This window comes from Alexandromys fortis, unplaced genomic scaffold (assembly GCF_014885135.2).
Source record: "Alexandromys fortis isolate MF-2015 unplaced genomic scaffold, M_Fortis_MF-2015_v1.1 scaffold_308, whole genome shotgun sequence".
Taxonomy (NCBI): Eukaryota; Metazoa; Chordata; class Mammalia; order Rodentia; family Cricetidae; genus Alexandromys; species Alexandromys fortis.
In genome coordinates, this window is record NW_026068180.1 from 469,561 (window position 1) to 485,242 (window position 15,682).

General features: G+C 40.0%; 2 protein-coding genes across 4 annotated transcripts in view; one reads left to right on the forward strand and one right to left on the reverse strand.

The window, feature by feature from the left end:
* Cenpj (centromere protein J) overlaps window positions 1-1,266 on the forward strand; it is a 48,083-nt gene extending 46,817 nt beyond the window's left edge. For all 3 annotated transcript variants that reach the window (XM_050129115.1, XM_050129116.1, XM_050129114.1), the window contains one exon: window positions 907-1,266. In XM_050129115.1, the coding sequence (XP_049985072.1) occupies window positions 907-1,099 (193 nt within the window). In that variant the 3' untranslated portion in view covers window positions 1,100-1,266. The remainder of the gene's footprint in view (window positions 1-906) is intronic.
* A 1,593-nt stretch (window positions 1,267-2,859) lies between these two features.
* The window catches only part of Rnf17 (ring finger protein 17), a 110,471-nt gene continuing 97,648 nt past the window's right edge, over window positions 2,860-15,682 (reverse strand). The window contains exons 28-35 of the mRNA XM_050129100.1: window positions 15,096-15,221; window positions 12,962-13,018; window positions 11,244-11,360; window positions 9,370-9,532; window positions 7,874-8,009; window positions 5,503-5,692; window positions 3,485-3,590; window positions 2,860-3,052 (exon numbers count right to left, since the gene is read on the reverse strand). Of these exons, the coding sequence (XP_049985057.1) occupies window positions 3,486-3,590; window positions 5,503-5,692; window positions 7,874-8,009; window positions 9,370-9,532; window positions 11,244-11,360; window positions 12,962-13,018; window positions 15,096-15,221 (894 nt within the window). The 3' untranslated portion in view covers window positions 2,860-3,052; window position 3,485. The remainder of the gene's footprint in view (window positions 3,053-3,484; window positions 3,591-5,502; window positions 5,693-7,873; window positions 8,010-9,369; window positions 9,533-11,243; window positions 11,361-12,961; window positions 13,019-15,095; window positions 15,222-15,682) is intronic.

Here is a 15,682-nt window from a genome sequence, read left to right on the forward strand (position 1 = left end):
CCATCTGTGTTACAAATTGCTGATTTACAGACTTCTGTTGGTCATGGCACTTTGGACCTAAGCCTGGAAATTTATTGTGAATGTTCCACAGACATGCCCAACATGTCGTTGTGTTAATTTTTTCATATTCTGACTGTTCTGTTGTTCAAAGTACTTAGGTGGTCTTCAATTTAGTGGGAAAAAAAGGAGCCATCCCAGCCTTCCCCCAAGGAACCTGAACAGCTAAACTTTAACACAATCAATGACCCCCTTTGAGTTGGGCATAGTGACATGCACAAGCCTTTACTCCCAGCACTAAGGAGGCAGGTGGATCGATGGATGTTTGAGGAGAGCCCGCTTTGCATAGTGAGTTGCAGGCAGGTAGGGCTACACAAAGAAACTGTCAAAAAAAAAAAAAAAAAAGGAAAAGTTTTTAAATGAAAAAAACGAAGAAAAAAAAAACAAAACCAAAATGCTGAACACTTCTCATAGTAAAAATACAAATAAATCCATTAAAAGAAACTTTGATGGTCACATGTAAAGGCTAACTTGGTAGTAGAATGAAATATTACAGTTGGGAAGAGGACCAAGGAGTGTGTTTAGGAGAAGAAATAATCGCCAGAATCAAAAGGCTACTTTTAGCTAGCTTTCCTCTTGTGTGTTTCTTTTCGTTCTATTCTTACATACTATTGAGGAATGAACCAAGGTCTCATGCCCACCAGGCAAGTATTTTTCCACTGAGCTACCTCCAGCTCTGTTTTAAATTTCAGGGGCCCTATTTTGCACCTGTAGCTCAGGCTGGTCTTGAACTCTGTCCTCCTATCCTCGGCTCCCGAGGGCTGGTATTACAGTCATGTGCCTGCCACTATGCCTAGGTCCTACTGATATAGTTTTTAAAGAAATTATATTCTGGTTTAAATTTTACAGTGATGGCAACAAAATCATAGAGTTTAATAATGGCCAAAGAGAACTCCATACTGCCCAATTCAAGAGACGAGAATATCCAGATGGGACTGTTAAAACTGTCTATGCAAATGGCCACCAAGAGACAAAGTACACATCTGGTCGAGTCAGAGTAAAGGACAAAGATGGTAACGTTCTAATGGACACGGAACTGTAAAGATCTTCATGGGATTAATCATGAACTAACACTAAATGGCTTTTTTGTTGAGTATGTACATTTCTTGTGTGTTCAGTTGTTTAATTTATAGTGTGTGTGTGTGCATATGTGTATGTCTAAATGTAAAGATTATTTGGTTTTTAAAATTAAAGTTTTATCACACAGTTTCTTCCTGTTTTACATTCTTTGAAACACAGAAGCAGCTAGCTCCCATAGTATGTCTTTCTACAATTAGGAAGAGAAAGTATTACTACTTTGTTGTAGACTATGTACAGTTTTTGTTATTGTTTTTAACATCTGTGCTTTTTTGTTCTTGTTTTTTTGGAGACTGGGCCCCACTCTGTAGCCTTGACTAGCCTGGAACTCACTCTGTAGGTCAGTATAGTGTTGAACTCACAGAGATCCACCGGCCTCTGTGTCCCCAATGATAGAATTAAAGCCATGTGCCACCACACATGGCTTGTGCAGGCTTTTAAAATAAGAAGTAGAAGAGGTGTCTCAAATACTTGCTCCCCAGGCTGTGGCGTCCCAGAAAGTGAGCGTCAAAACATTATGCAGCCAATAATAAAATGAAAACTGTCGTTTACTGCTACTCATGAACACAAATAGGCCAAACCATATTACAAGTAGTAAATAGTCTTAGGAGAACGCAGTTACAATCTGGGTGCTGTATAACTTGTCAAAAACAGAAGTACTGGGCTGGAGAGATGATGGCTCAGTGGTTAAGAGCACTGACTGCTCTTCCAGAGGATCTGAGTTCAATTCCTAGTACCCACATGGTGGCTCACAACCATCTATATAAAGAGATCTGATGCCCTCTTCTGGCCTGCAGGCATATGTGCAGATACTGTGTACAAAAATAAATAAATCTTAAAAAAAAAAAAACAGAAGTAGCAGGTATGAACAAATCACAGCCTTCATGTTGTTACCACAGACGTGGTAGGCAGCACAAGCAAGCCAAGAAAGGGCAAGTTATTATTAACAATAACTAGGACAATATGTATTGACAATTACTCATTAAAAAATATCAGTTCCAGTTGATTTAAGAACTGAATGGCCAGGAGGTGGTGGCGCACACCTTTAATCCCAGCACTTAGGAGGCAGAGGCAGGCGGATCTCTGTGAATTTGAGGCCAGCCTGGTCTACAGAGTAAGTTCCAGGACAGCCAGGCTATTACACAGAGAAACCATGTCTCGAAAATCCAGAAACAACAACAACAGTAACAACAAAGCCCCCCAAAACAAAACCCTAAATGTAAAAAACAACAAAACACAAAACTGTTACCAGTCTAATGTTGAAGAATTTTTAAGTAGGTCATAAACTTTAAAAGAAAAGGTGCCAACTGCCATCTTCAGCAATGTGTAACTTTTCAAAAGTAACTACTCCTTGACCTAGCAAGTTCCACTACTACGCATACAGAGGAAGAACCTCTCACATGTATGTATAAGGCTTATGGGGGAATGCAACTGAAAAACAACAGCAAAGCCCAGTAGCCAGCTCAGCAGCCAACACTCAAATGGGCAGGGAGCTTAGTGCAGTAGAGCTGCCACCAACACAGCAAAGCCAACAGTGGAAACGCTACCTAGGCTTAGCTACCATTAAGATTCATATGCAGCTACAATACAAAGACATCAACTCAATCATACCTCTGTAAGGGAGTGGGGGATGGGGTGAGACACTGCAGGACCATCAACAGTTTTGATATTTCTTAAGCAAAGTGTTAATTAATAGCATGAACTAAAATTTCTATGTGCCTAAATTTTATTTTGAAATTACAGGAAAAACAAAAGTTTCAAAGAAAATAACTTTTCCCCCACACCATTCTTTAACAATATAACAAATATGACTGAAGGAGGAAAAATGATACCACTGCAGAACAAGTTAAAAGTCAAACCTGAAATGGTATAAATCTAACAAAAAACTTTCTGGGCAGCTACAGGCGCTCTTGTACACCTGAAAAAACAAACAAACAAACAAATGTTACCGTAAGACTTGCCTTTAATGCTTTATTTTAGCTGAACCACTTGTTAGCTGGCCGAGTCCCCCAGTGCTTCTGTTTGCCTGCTATTTGGTAATGAGCACAAGTTACTTGTGGTGCCTACTGTCCTGTTTGGCTTGCCCCATACCCATCGGACTAGGGCAGTCATGACAGTCATTCCTGACCATATTTACAAATACAAGGGGTCATTGATAATGGTGTTCCAGGGGCAGAAAGGCCGCCTAAGGTAACAAAATCTGGAGGAGAGTTCTTATAGAACTTCATCTTTTGAGAAATTAGAATATCTGACATGCTTTCATAGGCAATTTAGCATTAATCTCTGCCACAGCAGTCATGTGTAGACACACATTTGCTGACTAAATATTTGACCAAGAATGTACACTTACATCATTCATCTTTATCTGCAAGCCCCAATTCTACCAAGGACATATGAACTGGGTATTGTTCATCTTCATCTTCATATAATGTCACTATTTGTTCTGGTGCCTGAGCCTAAAATACAGTTGAAAGATACAGTTATCAGCTGGGCAATGGTGGCACACACCTTTAATCCTAGCACTCAGGATGCAGAGGCTGGCAGATCTCTGAGTCTGAGGCCAGCCTGGTTTACAGAGAGTTCCAGGATAGTCAAGGCTACACAGAGAAACCCTGTCTCAAAAAACCAAACCAAAATAAAAAGATAGTTATCAAGAAAATAATAATGTAGCTGGGTGTATACCTGTAATCCTAACAGTCAGGAGGCAGAATCAGGAAGATCAAAAACCAACACCAGCAAATAAAACACAGTATTGTCTTGGGTGCCCTCTCCCTCCTCCTTGCCTTCTTTGACTGGGAGGAAGGCTCCTAGGGACTAATTAATACTCTACCTTCAGAGGGCATCTTTGATGGTTTCCTGCTAAATCCTATTCCTTCCATTCTTCCCCCATTAAAGTACCTTTACATTCTATACACCACACATTATATCCGCTATGCATAAACTAAAATTTGGCAGCTGTTCATAGAGATGAAGATATTTATATTTGCAGTAAGTACTTGGCCAGTCTGTATTTTCACTGACTTCTTGTGAAACATCTTGTATAAACTATGTACAGCATGCATGATACAAAATAGGAGTATTCCAAAAGTATTTTCTAGTAATAGCCTTGTTTCACCATGAGCCTTATGGAAGGCAGTGTGTAGGATTCTTTGTTCTAGGACCTGGCAGAGAATATGAAGGAGGGAAGCAGGAGGGCCTGAATACCAGTAGTAAGGACCAAGGGCAACCCAGAAGATACCTTCTATGTCAGCAGCTCAGGGCTGTGTCAAGGAGGTCTGGGAGTCCTAGGGTTTATAATGTTAAACCAGAAGCCAGATTTTGTGTGTGTGTATGTGTGTGTGTGTGTGTGTGTGTGTGTGTGTGTGTGTTATAAACTTTCCAGTTCTAGGATACTATTCAAAACAAGGTTCCTGGTTGCCTGTGGGATACTACTGTGACGTGTTAAGCTTAAAAAGATTTAGATACTATCTAGATACTACTTTAGATACTATCTTTTAAACTAATCTGTCTTTGTGTGTGAGTGCTTTGCCTTCATGATCTAAGTTTACAGTGTATATACAGTTCCAGCAAGCTCAGAAGAAGGCAAATTATAGGAACAGAGGTAGACAGTTGTGAGCCACTGGGAACCAAACCTAGGTCCCTCTGCAAGAGCAGCAAGTGCGTGCTCCTCACTGGAGCCACCTCTCCAGCCCCCTAACCTGTAGTTTTGATATAGGTCTGGCCACCTTACAGTTCCAGTCTCTCTGACCATCGTGCTCCTCAGTTTTCAGGATGCAGCTTGGGTGTCATTTTCTAGGCCTACTTTCCTAATGAGTTACTTGAGTGCCTACTAAGAGGTTTCTTAAGTACCTTTCCAGGTCTCTTCAAATGAAATAATCATTTCTTACATTTCTCCTGAGCCTACAAAATTACCTGTAATTCTACTGTACTTTGTTTGATCTTACCTCTGATTTAATGCTATGCATGCTTGTTTTTCATTAACTTGAAGGTTCTTTGATTATAGGATGTGCATCTTTATATCTTATATTACTCATTATATGTATCACTTTAGATAAAGTTTGTTAAAGCTCATTTTTTTCTTTGGTGGGTGTGACAGGACCCAGGGTGCTGACCACCTGCTTGCATATCATTAATGGGGATCACAGGTGTACCTCACCACACTTGGTTCACCAGGGTTTTGTGCATGTGAGGCAAGTGCTCTACTGAGTTCCATCCCAAGCCCCCATAGGAAGAGTTAGCTAGCCTTAAGACAGAACTTCTATAGTCTATGCAGCTTTCTGTGCTTTAACTATTGTTCTTAAGCAGAAGCAAAACACTGTAAAGTGTAAATAGCTTTAAGATAATTTGGTAATTAAAATAGATAATTACCACAGAGGAAGCGTAAAGTTGTTTTCCTTGGAGACAGTCTATCATAGTCCACAATGCTTCCATGCTCCACTTGGGGCAGTATGGTATTCTTGCCTTTCCCGAGTCACTTAAGGGAGGTTTAAATCCTGCCAAGAGAACTTTTATGGCCTGGGCTGGATATTGCATAAGCTGAACAGGAATCTGACGAAGTCTGTTAGAAGAGAGATTGATAAAATGATCACAATGTCACAATCCAAATTCTCATATTTAAAACTCTATCACTCAGTAGAAAACAAAAGTTTCATGACGCTGGAATTTGTGAAGATGACACCAGGAGCACAGTGAAGAAAAGTCAGAAAAACCAAAGCCCTTAGGCTCTGTTACTGATGTAAAATGGTACTGTTGCTATGGAGAATCATAGAGGAAAGTTCCTTACATAGTAAAACAGAGTATGTGGCCCAGCAATTCCATTTCTGGTATACATTTCAAATTTAACAAGGTACCTATATACTCATATTCATTACAGCCTTGTTCACAATAGGAAGAAGCAGAGCAGTGCCAATGCCAACTCATGAAGGCTGTCTGAAGTTGAGACACACACATGCAGCAGCCTTGGGAAGCAAACTGGCATATGTCACAGGGATGAATCTTGAAGACTAGACAAAGAACAGAAGGGACAGAAAGTAGCTTACTGGGCTGAGGGTGAAATGGAGCATGGTTATTTAATGGGCAGAATTTCTGTGTAGATTGATTTAAAATGTTTTGGAAATGTAAAGTATAAAGTTGAACAATATTGTGAATGTACTTAGGAGCCCATTAATTGTACATCTAAAATACTAAGATGATAAATTTTATATATATCCTATCAAAATAAAAATCTATATTCAAAATTCCCAATTTGGGGCTAAAGCAATGACTCAGTGGTCAAGAGCATATATTCCTCTTGCAGAGGACCTAATCTGGAGTCCCGGTACCTATATCTGGTGGCTTACAACTACTAGTAAATTCAGCTCCAAGAGGATCTGATACCTATGATCTTGTTTGATACCTGTGCTAATCTGCATTAAACCCATATACATACACATAAGTAAAAAATAATAAAATGGATATATTTTTAAAATTATCAGTCCAGTCTGGTGAGATGGCTCAGTGGGTGGGGGCTTACTGCTGAGGAGCCTAAGACCTGAGTTCAGTTTCAGGACCCCATGTGGTGCAGGGAGGGAAGTAACTCCTATAGGTTTTCTTCTGACTTCAATACATGCACTGTGGTATATATGTGCATATCTATCTATCTATCTATCTATCTATCTATCTATCTATCTATCTATCTATCATCTATCTATCTATCTATCTATCTATCTATCTATCTATCTATCCCTGTAAAGTAACTGTAAAACTAATGAAATGTATCAGTTTTAATGCATTAGTGCAAAGCCTAGTTGCCAATAAAATTAAAATAAAATAAAAAAATAAAATTAAGCAAAAGAAAAGCGCTTCTCCTTGGAGTAATTTAACCAAGAACGAGCCCAGATCTGAGTCTTCTACTTCATGCTCTCCATGTCTCTGCCCCGTCTGTCTGTTATGAGTCTAAATATGTGCCTGCCAGCTTGCCTGAATGCTGCCTTAGGACTCCGCCTGTCCCTGTGTCTGCGTGTCCCTAACAAAGGGCTTTGCTCCCTCTTTTACTGAACAGCAGAGAAAGCATCACATGGGAATGAAATGAGAGACACTTTAGAGAAATGTTTAACAGAATTTTATGAGTGATGAAACTTTACTAACTTCAACCCATCCCCACTGACACAGATTAATACTTTATTATAAAGCAATGTCTGTATGTTGCTTTCAACATATATGACATTCATTTTTATAGGTTGCTTTTCAACCTATTTGTCGCTTTTAACAAATGATTTTTCATAGCACTCATACACTGTTTTCTGAGTCTGAGGTATGGAAGACTACAAAATTTAAGATTAAAGCTATGCATTAGTTTAGGTTGTAAAAGTTGATTACATGGGAAACCCAAAGCAAGTAAGGTTGGATTTTATCTCTCTCAGTTTTCAAGACAGGATTTCTCTGTGTAGCCCTGGCTGTCCTGGGACTCACGCTGTAGATCAGGCTGGCCTTGAACACAGAGATCTGCCTGCCTCTACTGAGATCAAAGGTTATGTGCCACCACTGTCTGGCTATTTTGTTCCCTTAAAGGCAGGTTAAATAAGCAGTTTGGGTGAACAGTCAGCAGTCTCAAGTCTTAAGTGACCTCACAGCGTGTCTCATAATTCTGACTGTGAGGTCCAGCAAAAGTTCTAGTCTCTTAGAATGCAACAGATATTTCATAATAATGTGTTGCCAGAATGAAGAAAAGCCTCTTATTCAACTTTTTCTTCTCCTTTACCTGTTTACTGTCAGCTTCTCTGTGGACCCATAATCAACAAATAGTACCAGGACAGATAAAGGATTGAATTCTTTAATGGAAATGATCTTTGCTCTGTACCACGAGCCATCAGCATATTCTGCAAGGCAAGGCATTTCTGGAAAAGCAGAAAGAGGGAACAAATCATAAACTTAAAAAAGTACAAAGAAATAAATATATAATCATATGGTCACTACACAGAACTGAAGACTGTCTGGCCTTGTGGTGGCTTCCCCTTTTCTGCCTACATTTATCAACTTTTCTCATTAATATCTAAGGATTATGTTTTGAAGAAAGACACCTGCCCATCCTCAGATTTCCTAGTTCCACTTTCACACAGGTAAGGTCACACTGGCAAAAAATGGGGATGTAGCTCACTGGTAGAGTAGAATACTTGCTCCACATGGGCAAAGTCCTGATTAGATCCTCAGCATTGGAAAAAGAAGAGCAACCCTGGAGGCATAAAGTAGCTGTGAAATAAACAGACCATGTGTGTTTAGATCCGACTAGGACTTTCCTGGAGGTGTGTGTGAATGAGGAAGGATTTTCCTTCCGGACTGGAAAGTCTGTGTACACAAAACCCACCTGATGAGTTTCCTCTTACACTCATTTGGTAACTGTGAGCCTAAGTGCACAGCGCCCTTGCAATCACTGCAGATGCTGCTGAGTGGTACCTGCTCACTGTGCTTCTGTAACATGGGCCAGGGGGAGGGGGCTGATGCTGCTTCATGCTGGGAGAGGTAAGAGAAGACAGGACCTCCAATATGGGGAGAGCTGAGCAAGAGACTTTTTACTGTGACAGACAGTCTGAGGGAAGGACAATTCAAGCAGAAGCAGTTATCAGCCAAAATAAGTTGTAGCCTACCAGAAGATTATCAAGTTAAATCAGGTAAGAAGTTAGGCTGGTATGTTTTACCCTTTGCTTAAACATACAGTTACATGTAACAGACCATGAATAAATACAGCTCTATGCCCCATTCAGGAAAATGTGAAGATACTCCTGGTATTCAGGGACTGTCAATGGCAAGTGGGTAAATTTTCCTCAGAAAAGAATCATGGGTATTAATAAAGATGTGAAGAACAGACTGAAAAGAAGAACGTAAGAATTTTAACTTATCCTGACAAACCATTACAGCCCAGGTTATTGTAGTCAGTCATTACCACTGCAGTCCGAAAGTCAGCTTTCACAAGTAGAGCTAGGGGGAAAGCCTCAAACTTAAAAACAAGCATCCATAGACCCTTAGTTTTCCAGCTCACCTGACTCTTGCAGAGTGAAACTGTCCCCACAAGAGAGACATGTTACTGCATGCACTTGGGTCACTTCCTAATTTAGGAAACGGGTGTCTTTAGGATCTAGAAAGCCTATGTGTGAAGTTGAGGAGAGGAGATGCCACTTAAATTATAAATAACCCTCCGAACTCCCTGCCCATTGGATACAGGGCAATCTTACCAAGAACCCGGGCACAATATGAGCATACCTGAGCTAAAGTCTGTCAGGGGAGGGAAGTTCTCCACATTCTTGTTATATCTCTGCAGTGCTTCCTCCAGGTTCTCGGACTCAGATTCCCAACTGATTCCACTGTCGTCTGTGTCACCAGGATGGTGAGAACAGCTTTCTGCAGAATCAAGGCAAATGTACACCTACAGGGAGTGGCAGGGAGAGAAGGAAAAACAGCCTTGCAAATTCTGTCATTTCTTGAATTCACCTACGGTGGCCTCCAGTCAGGGCCCAGTGGCCACTGCCTCCTGTTCTGTGGCTCTGTGGGTGCCCTCTGTGTCTTGCCAGAGACTTAACTGAAGAAGAGTGTGGTTGTGAAGACGGGTTGTAGAAATGTGTGCTCCAGGAAGTACTAAGCTACGATGGAACAGTCCCCTGAAAGGGCCTCAAGCCAGCAGTGAGCCTTCTAGACATATCAAGTGAATACTTACTTGTTCTGAGACAGGGTGTCATGTAGCTAATACTGGCCTCAGACCACTACTCATCTGCTTCTACCTCCCGAGTTTGAATCCCAGGCATGTATCACCACACCTGGCAATGACTCTTCAGAAGTGGATTCTACAGGCCCCATCAGTATCTTGACCGCAACATAACGAAGTACTGAGCTAGACTTAATTAAGAAACTATTTGGGTTTTGACCATCATGTACATTTTTAATTAAAACTATTTTACATATATTTATATTGTGGGGGAGGCACATGGGTACCAGAGCACATGTGTGGAAGTCAGAGGATGTCTTAAATGACCTCACAGTGTGTATAATAATTCTGGCTGTGAGGTCCAGCAAAAGTTCAAGTCTCTTAGAATGCAAGAGATATTTTATAGTAATGTATTGCCAGAATGAAGAAATTCCTCATTTATAAACAACTTTAAAATAACATTTCTTTTAAAAATGAGGTAAAATTTTCCCAAGAAATAGCTCTAATTACACTTTCATCTTATTTAGTTAGGCCTGGAGAGACAGCTCAGTGAATAAAGCACTTGCCATGTAGGCATGAGGACCTTTGACCTCAGCACAGGCACACACAGCTCCACACATGGACTTATCGTCTAGAGACAAATACCATGAATAGACAGTGGGAAACGTCTTAAGTAGTCCAGAAAAACCAGAGCAAGGATAAGAACATTATAAGTTCAGTGCAGGGAGAGATATAAGGGTGAGATGTTCAATATTTCACAGAAGGGAAAGGTCCACCTTAAAAACATAAGTAATCAGGCAAGTGGGATATGCTTACTTGGGCCACACATTTGGGGCTGAAGAGATGGCTCACTGGTTAAGAGCACAGAGGACTGTTCTTCAGAGGACCTGGGTTTGTACCTCAGCACCCATGTGTTGACTCATAACCATCTGTAACTCCAGTTAGAGATTCTGCACAACCTCTTTGGGCTTCTGACATACAACACCCATAGGTATAAAATAAGTTAAAAATGAATATGCTTTAAGAATAACCTGGAGTTGGAGTTGGAGAGAATGCTTAGTAGTTTAGAGCAGTTGTTGCTTTTGTAGAGGACCTGGGTTCAGCTCCCAGCTCCTCCCAGCACTCACAATACAATGACTCGAAACCATCTAATTTCAATTCCAGGAGAACTGATAAACCTCTTCTGATTTCCATGGGCACCAGGAATGTATGTGGTGCACATACATACGTATAGGCAAAAACCATAATATTAAATAAATCTAAATTTAAAAAATTTAAACAATCCATATAAGCATATGAGTAAATAAAAGAAGACAGCCCTGGGAAATGGGTAGATGCCTAAGAAACACCAGTGTCGGAGTACCAACAAATATCCAACGACCCGACAGGATGGCTCCTGTCGTTTGCAGCTAGGAAGATGGAGACTGACGCGTACTTCGTTAGGTGAGACGATGTGCTTTACTCGCACAGCATACAGCTCCTCTGGTGGAGGGAGAAGTGAAGACAGATACGGTGGTAAAATGGGAGCCTCCATTTCAGGTGAAAGCAATTCCTAAAACCACACAACAAATTAAATTTCAGAATGGTAATCATGAAAATTAACATAAAACTTCATTATGGGGCCAACTTATTTCAGTTACCAGAAACCAAGTCCTCCTAAGTACTGAACACCACAAAAAGCGGGTGACTCATCGTCTTCAGCGTTCTTTGACTCCTCACTTCTAAAGAAGGGTTAAACAAAGGCATGCAGGTCCACTGATGTATATCCACATGGAGACAGAATACAGTTGACAGTATCAACAGTGACTACCTCTAAGGAGTGGAATTGGGGTGCTGAGGTACAGAGTGGGTGACATTCCCCACACATACACCTTTGCTGAGACAGGTCTCGCTGTGTACCACAGGCTGGCCTGGAATTCCCAGAGATCAGACTGCCTTACCTCCCAAGTGTGGGATTAAAGGCTTGTGTGTCCACACTGGGCTGGCTTATTCTATAACATTCGTTTACTTTTGTAAGTAGTTTTAAAGGAAACTAAAATAACACACAAATGCTCACAGGAGGTAAGTTAAAGCCACTGAGAAGGTAAGACATTAAGTTCTATAAAGTACAGGGGAAAGCAAACACGATTCTCAAGAGGATCGTGGGAGCCAACCGTTAAGGAATATACACATGGTATAGGTGCAGGTTTTCTGCAAAGATCAGTGTATCTTCCACTTTAGGAATGTAGTAACATAAACAAAATAAACAAGCCATCACATTTAAATTTGTGGGTTACTTCATTACTATTTAATATTTCTTGGTGTGTGAGAAATATGGTATGTACATGCACCACCCCTAATAAATAAATGTAATGAGAAAAAGTGTTATTTTTTTAAAAAAAGAAAAGATGAAGGAAAAAGCAAGGATAAAGGGCCATGTATTGTTTGACTTCATTTAATAGGAAGAACCATAGAGACAAGATTGAGTGGTAACCAAAAGCTGAGAAAGGAAAGGATACAAAACGACTATAGTTGGTTTCTTTTTGGAATGTTCTTGTTTTAGTAGTGCTAGCTGCACAACTCAATAAGTATTAAAATCCAATGAGTTATGTATATAAATAGTAGCTCAATAAGATGGCTATATTTTGAATTTTTTCTTCTTTATTTATTTTTTCCCCCAAGACAGGGTATCTGTGTCTTGGCTCTGGCTATCCTGAAACTCCCTCTGTAGACCAGGCTGGCCTCAAATTCAGAGATCCATTTAACTCTGAGTGATGGGATCAAAGGCATGGCTCTTCTTTTAATTTTAAAGTAATTTTTGTGGCTGGGCATGGTAGCCCACACCTTTAATACCAACACAGCTGGAAGGCAGAGATAGGTGGAGCTTAGTGAGTTTGAGGCCAGCTCGGTCTACAGTTTCATAGTGAGACCCTGTTTCAAAATTTTTTCTTAATTTATTTTTGTGTGTGGTAAGAGCCAGAGGGCATGTGTGGTGGTCAGAAGACAGCTTGTGTGAGTCAGGTCTCTTCTCCCATCGCCTGGGTTCTGGGGATCAAACTCTCGTGTCAGCCTTGGCAGCAACTGTTCTTGCTAACTGCCCTTTCAGCTAAGCCAGCTATGTATCAGATCCTTTCTATTGCTGAAAGTTTCCAAAATATCGGGGTTGTAACTTACCTCAAATCTTATTTTCCAGTGTTCATCTTCATATTTTTTATCCTGACCTCTTGGTTTCTGAAATAATAGCATATTATTTATCAATTAAAAACTACTTTTATCTTCTAACAAAATACTTCTTTAAGGAATTTTTTTTATACTTTTCAAAAACTAGATGCATAAGTCATGTTGGCATTCACTCTGTAGACCAGGCTGGACTTGAAGTCACAGAGATCCACCTGCCTCTGCCTCCCTAATGCTGAGAAATGGCTCAGCATTTTGTTCTTGAAAAAGACCTGGGTTCAATTCCTAGCACCCATATAGCACCTCACTGTTGGGGGCACAAAGGTCCTTGTACTCACAGAGAAGCACTAAGAGAATCAGGAATGTTAATCATACAGGGGTGTCTTTCTTCAATGGAGAAGATAAAAATCCAATACCTGCATTCCATCCAGAAAGCTGGGAGTGGATTTGTTAATGAACTGATGGCCTTTTGCTCTCTGTGGAGGCAGATCTCATCCACTCTTTATCATAGAGGCAGACTTCATCCACTCTTTATCACAGAGGCCTACTTCATCTACTCTTTATCATAGGGGCAGACTTCATCTACTCTTTATCATAGGGGCAGACTTCATCTATTCTTTATCACAGAGGCAGACCTCATCCACTCTTTATCATAGAGGCAGACCTCACCCAAATTCCCTAGAATGATTATCCCAGATTCTTCCCTCCCTAGTCCCTAGACTGTTACCCATTCTTAGGGGAGATGTCACATGCCTGATGGCCTCTATGTCAGAGCCACACTAGATTCTAGGTCTTTTAGCTATAGAACCTACCTTTATGGTTATATGTACTTTGTAAAGAAGTTTCTATGTAGTCACTTTTTTTTTTTTTTAAAGATTCATTTATTTTGTTTACAGTGTTCTGTCTGCATGCATGCCTGCAGGCCAGAAGAGGGCACCAGACCTCATTACAGGTGGTTGTGAGCCACCATGTGGTCTCTGGCAATTGAACTCAGGACCTCCGGAAGAACAATCAGTGATCCCAACCTGAGCCATCTCTCCAGCTCCCTATGTAGTCACTCTTAAGCTTCATTGTGCACCTGGAATTGGACTGATTAGACTGACTGTTGCCTGGAAACCTTTTCCCAAATTTTACTGTGTTTTAAATATGCCGACAATGAACCACTTGGCATTAGACTCCCCCAAGTCTCTGATCCAGGCTGATGAAGTCCATCTGCACCAGGTTTTCATTCTTATCTCTTTGTGCAGTTTGCTTCCCTGTATAACACCTACAGGGACCCCCTCAGCTCACAACCATCTTTAACTCTAGTCTCAGGGTATCTAGCATCCTCTTTCTGACATCAGTGGGGTACTAGGCATGCATGTGGTCCACATACACATAAAACAAAATTTAAACAATTAAACTTTAAAAATCAAGATAAAAATCCTATTATATTTTCAAAGTCAGGGACTCATGTAGCCCAGGTGGACCTCCAACTCATTATGTAGTTTAAAGATGACTTTGATTTTCTGATAGCCTTCCTGTTTCTGTTTGCAAATGCTGGCCTGCTCCATCATGCCCAGCTAAAATTTGAATGCTCAATATCTGTTGGCACCCAAGACATTTTCAATTTCAGATCATCGTATTTTGGATTTTTAGATTAGCGACACTCACCTTGTAATATAAGGCTTCTAGTTCAAGTCAAATGACACATTTTATGTGGGGACAGAGCCCTTTATTGGCATGAAACTCTATATACAGATTATATACAGTACATCTCATATTCAAACTCAAACATTGATTAACATAAAGAAGCCTTACTATGGCAGAAGATATAGAAACATTAGTAGACTTTTAATGTAAATAAAATGTTTTTCCTAATATATAAAGCATGTTACTCTTTTTAAAAAAGAATTGGTGACTTCTCATTTTACACCCCTGTAAGAGATCAGGTGGTATACGCAGAATGTGGCAGCACCTGCCTGTAATCCCAGCAGGTGGAGGAATTTTAAAGAGGAACAAGCATTAGGATTTTTAAGGCCAACCCGAGCTACAGGAGACACAACAAAAGACTTGAGGTGTAAACAGATTTTGACATTATAATCAGAAGCAACTAAAATGTATATTATTTATAGGAAAACAGTTCACTTACTTCTTTAAATATCTCCTCAGAATGTTCAAAAATACAATATTTATGATGAGCCATAAAATGAGAAAGTGACATCCCATCAAAATAGAGATGAACAGACAACTTTCCCCATGGATTTTCAGGCAATTCCTATTAATTTTGATAAGGAAGACTGTTACTATAAAAACTTTTACTCAGTGCCTAAACTTTTACAGTTAGCAAATATGACATGGGTTTCCAACAATAACAGCATCACCAAACAGTCTGAGTGACGCAGAGCAAGAATTTTTTTCCTGATATTTTGGCAGATGATGAAGCAGTAATTCTACTCTTAGACTTATATAAAATATACTTGCATATCTATACTACACAGATTTCCTAGTTGTTAGATATTACAGATGTGTCATCTTTAGATACTAATTTATACTAAGAACAGGTTAAGAGGCAAAGAAATGAATTTTAACTAAAAATCTCCAAATATCAAGAATAAGAAGAAATCAACATTCTCAAGTAAGATATCATAATGATAATGGCTTTAGCACTGACAAAGTCCACTCAGAATTACCAAGAATTGGTAGGTCCACAGCTAGTTAAGCTATTTCTTTTTTATT